At 39.6% G+C, this 4,360-nt stretch overlaps 1 protein-coding gene across 1 annotated transcript; it reads left to right on the top strand.

Moving 5' to 3' along the window:
• The first annotated feature begins 1,229 nt into the window (after positions 1-1,229).
• On the top strand, positions 1,230-3,781 carry LOC134791259 (methylglutaconyl-CoA hydratase, mitochondrial). The gene is made up of 3 exons (XM_063762241.1): positions 1,230-1,692; positions 1,994-2,329; positions 2,826-3,781. The coding sequence occupies exons 1-3, from the start codon at positions 1,422-1,424 to the stop codon at positions 3,089-3,091; spliced, it is 873 nt and encodes a 290-aa protein (XP_063618311.1). The 5' UTR covers positions 1,230-1,421; the 3' UTR covers positions 3,092-3,781.
• Positions 3,782-4,360: the final 579 nt, after the last annotated feature.

The raw sequence follows: 4,360 nt of genomic DNA, 5'->3' as shown, positions 1-4,360 counted from the left end.
TCATGAAATTGAAAAAACAGGAGCACTGCTTTGAAACTGCGAGTTGATCGAGCATAATCCCCAAATATCTATTTATTCATCCCGCTGCAGTGCTCAAAAACCGAGGACATTCAAAATATTTGCAAAACAATGCGCGGATTCACTGCCACAAAAACGGGATAAAAAGCTGAAAGGTGAGTTATCTGGCAGCACTGTGATAAACGAAAGAACAACGTTAGCTCTTGAGGTAACGTGTGTTTTGACAGTTCTTTACGAATTTCGTGCTGTCAAAAACTCCGAAAATTGCGTTTCGCGGTAGGTCTATGGAACGATATTCGATCCATAATCGTCTTTCGAACGGGCCGCTCGATGACGGCTGTCTTCGCGGTAGCAAACCGTGTTTTATCTGTCAGAATTGCCCGCAATTGACGATTTTCGGTATTCGCGGTAGCCCCACTGCTGACTTCCGCGACAGACTGCGGGCGAGCCTCAGTAGGGCTACCGCCAATACCGAAAATCGTCAATTGCGGGCATTTTTCTCTGTCACTCTAATTACGCCTTCATTGGAGTAAAAGAGTAAGATCCCCGCAATTTGCGAATTTCGGTTTTCGCGGTAGCCCCTCGGAGCCGCCATTAACAGGCGTTCCCCTCTGTCGAAAATAGGCGGCCAATGGTCAACCACATGTCAACTATATGTATGGACTGACGTTTATCTGACATGACGTACCTATACATTTGATGTGCCCCTCCCCCGCAAAAAACGGCAGATTATTTTGTACCGAAAATTTTAGACATGGCGTCTCCGTTGGTTATATCCTCTAAGGGGCGAGCGCCCAGCCAGCGGGCCTCGAATTATGGAGCGCTTGCTCGTATTAGTAGGCGCGTGCCCTTGAGCTTGAGGGGCTCGGAAACCGTTTTATTTTTCTAACCGTTATGTTCTTAATTTAGTCGTCCTAACTAGATAAATAGCATCTTTGGATGCGTCTCACATTTTGCTTAATGAGAGAGTGAGACGCACTGACATTGGACCAAAAAATTGGACAGCATCCTATTTTGGCCCAGGACTGTCTCATTTTAAACATAGAGAGAGAGAATCATACTGTCTTTGTCTAACACTAGCCGTCTACTCATCCAAAAAAAAGTTCAAAGAATCTTTTGTTTGGCTTAAAATACCCTCGCATCCAGGCAATAATAGTTAAAAAAAAAATAGACTTTTGTTTACGAACCGAAATTAGTAACTTTTAATTAATTAAAACATTGACGAAAAGATAACGCGTTATCTAAAAAATGGGCCTTTTGACGTTTATCTGATATACAAATAATACTCCGATTTGCTCTTGCTCTTACATATCTTGTGAAACATCTTTCTTTTTTATCATCATATCGAGATCATATCTGTAATTCTCTAAAATTGCTCAACTAGTGTAAATTCATAAACTAAGATGCTGGTAACAAGACTGAACAATTTGCGGCGGTTATGTAAAGTGCCGTGGCGCGGGCTGGCGACGGCCCCAGAAGGGCCGGTGGTATTCGAGAAGCTGGCAGGCGAGGATAAGGGCATAGCGGTGTATGGGCTGAACGCCGGCTCCACGCGCAACGCGCTTAGCAACGACATGGTCGACGCTATGCGCGAGGTCAACCAGCTGTTACGGGAGGATACTAAGATTTCTGTTGTCGTACTGCACAGCTTGGTGCCTGGGATATTCTGCGCTGGTAAGCAATACCTATCTAGTCTTTTCGTCAACCGTTTAAAATACATAGGTTTTTAGGTGGTTACTCAGCAAATGTAGTAAGTAGTGTTCCATTAAAAGCTATTGTTTGTCTAGCGTCTAGCAGACTCTAGCAAATTTGTCAGAAGAGTATGATTACTTTAAAATAAACACACTCCTAGTCTTGATAGTGCTAGAATTACGTTTAATCAAGATTTTGTCATCTGGCTAGTAATTTAATCATACCAAAGCTTACAAGGTGTTTTAAGAAATAACAAAATTATGTTCACCACTTATATTTTCAGGTGCAAACTTAAAAGAAAGGTTTAAAATGTCTGAAGAAGAGGTGGCCAGATTTGTTCGAAGATTAAGAGAGACATTAATTGAAATTGAGGACCTTCCGATGCCAACGATAGCGGCCATTGAAGGAGTGGCTGTCGGAGGAGGGTTGGAGTTAGCGCTAGCTTGTGACATCCGTGTGGCTGCGGAGACGGCAAAGTTGGGGCTGGTGGAGACAGGCCGGGGACTGATTCCTGGGGCTGGAGGCACGCAGAGACTGCCCAGGGTCATCCATCCTAATATAGCTAAGGAGCTTATCTATACTTCCAGAATAATCAGTGGTGCTGAAGCCAAAGCTTTGGGTAAGAGAACTCCATTTTTACAATTGTAACAGTTCTTTGAACTTTTAAATATCTATGGACATACATTTATTAAAAAAGGGAATCACATAAACATTATGCAATCAATGACATTATCAACTTAGGTATCAACTGATTGAATCAATTCCAAGTAGCAGAAGGGAAGATGTTTTTTGAAAGCCTATTGATCATCATGAATCACTATTGATCCCACACATTTTTCTAACCTACAACGACAAACTCATAATTATGCTTAATTAACCGTTTCGGTGCGGATGGCACGACAGGCGTGTCATCAATGTTTTTAACGTGTGGCGTATTACACGACAGGCGTGCCATCATATTCTGTATGGCGTAAGGCACGCCTGTCGTGTCATGAAATAATTGTTCGCCACCACAGCCAAAAGTTTTCGAAAATGGAAGACGCAATGAACCAGTTAAACAACAACATTACCTCCAATTTTCTTCAATGCTTATAATAATTTTTCGACTTTTCCAGGCATTGCAAACCATGTTGTGCCACAGAACAGCAATAAGAATGCAGCTTACGAGAAATCCTTAGAGCTGGCCCGTGAGATAATCCCCAACGCTCCGATAGCCCTCCGCTTCGCCAAGCAAGCCATCAACGAGGGTGTGCAGGGCAGCATCAAAGACGGCTATGAGGTGGAACAGAAGTGCTACGAGCAGAACATTCCTATGAAGGATCGGATTGAGGGCATGGTGTCGTTCATTGAGAAGAGAAAACCTGTGTACAGGGGACACTAAAATCTATATGGTGTACGAGTGGGACATGTAAGCGTGTATACTGTATAGTACTGTACTGCTCACAGACCAATCCACACCAGTGTCATAACCGAATAACTAGATTGCTACTATTATATTTGGTACCATATAAATGCTACATGGTACAGTCCACAATATATTAAGACCTTGTACTGTATAGATATTTGAGTCTACTGTTTCATAGACATAAACTGTATAGTCATTCACAAGTAATAACCTAATGACTATGAGCTTTTTTTTAAAACATTATTTTAATTCAATCTATACCATAGTAAGTCATGATTAAGTGTTTGAGATGATACTAGGTATCAATGTACATGTAGAAATTGTAGAATCAATAACAGCTGTATACTTAGCTGACTTTTAGTTCATTGTATTAGACTGTGTTCAAAAATTGTTACTCGTAATAATGGACCATGAACTCGAGGGATCAACCAAAAAATCAAGATATTAAATATCAAATATAATACATGTGCTTTAGAAGCATAAGTATTTGTATGGTGTAGTTATTAGGAATGATTCCACTATTTTTAAGAAGAATATTAATTTTGTTAAGTACAATGTTATTTAGATTGAATGTTATGTTATCTGGTTATGTAATTTGTGCAATGTTATATATATTGAATTTTTATTCCATGTATTTTGTAAGCAATTTACACTGTTATTGCATTTAAGAAAGGCTTTTAAATACATATTTTGTTATGTATACAAAATTGATTTTCATTTGATTATTGCAAATAAAGTTTGATAGGCTCTTTAGGGAGATGGACAGATGAAACTAACATAGACCTTATATATTCGGGTAAGTCCAAAACGTTCAGAATACTGGGTAGTTAAAAAAAATAGACTCTAATATATTATGTAATAATAGCTGACACTTTGAAGTAGGTAGTCTGAATTACATATCCAAATACATCTTACCTTTTTTTGGTCACCGGTATAATTATGTACTTATACAGTGGCTTAGGACCTAGACTGACGTTTCTTCTATGTGGCTTTCCCCCACAGAATAGTCCTTATGCTTCAAGTGCAATAAGGATGTTACCATCTGACATTTTTGAACAGAAATTCTAATAGAAACATTCTTATTGCAGATGAAGCATAAGGACCCTTCTCTATGAATAGCCACATATAACCAAGCCAAGCTATTAGGAATTTGCTCATTCGAAAAATCCTTGGTTAAAATAAAACGCATCATAACAAATACTTAACACTTTAATACAGTTACATGTGCCGGCTGAAAGCGGCGTA

Source organism: Cydia splendana, chromosome 6 (genome assembly GCF_910591565.1).
Source record: "Cydia splendana chromosome 6, ilCydSple1.2, whole genome shotgun sequence".
NCBI lineage: Eukaryota > Metazoa > Arthropoda > Insecta > Lepidoptera > Tortricidae > Cydia > Cydia splendana.
The sequence above is the reverse complement of the archived record's forward strand: the minus strand, read 5'-3'. Positions and strand labels throughout refer to the sequence as shown.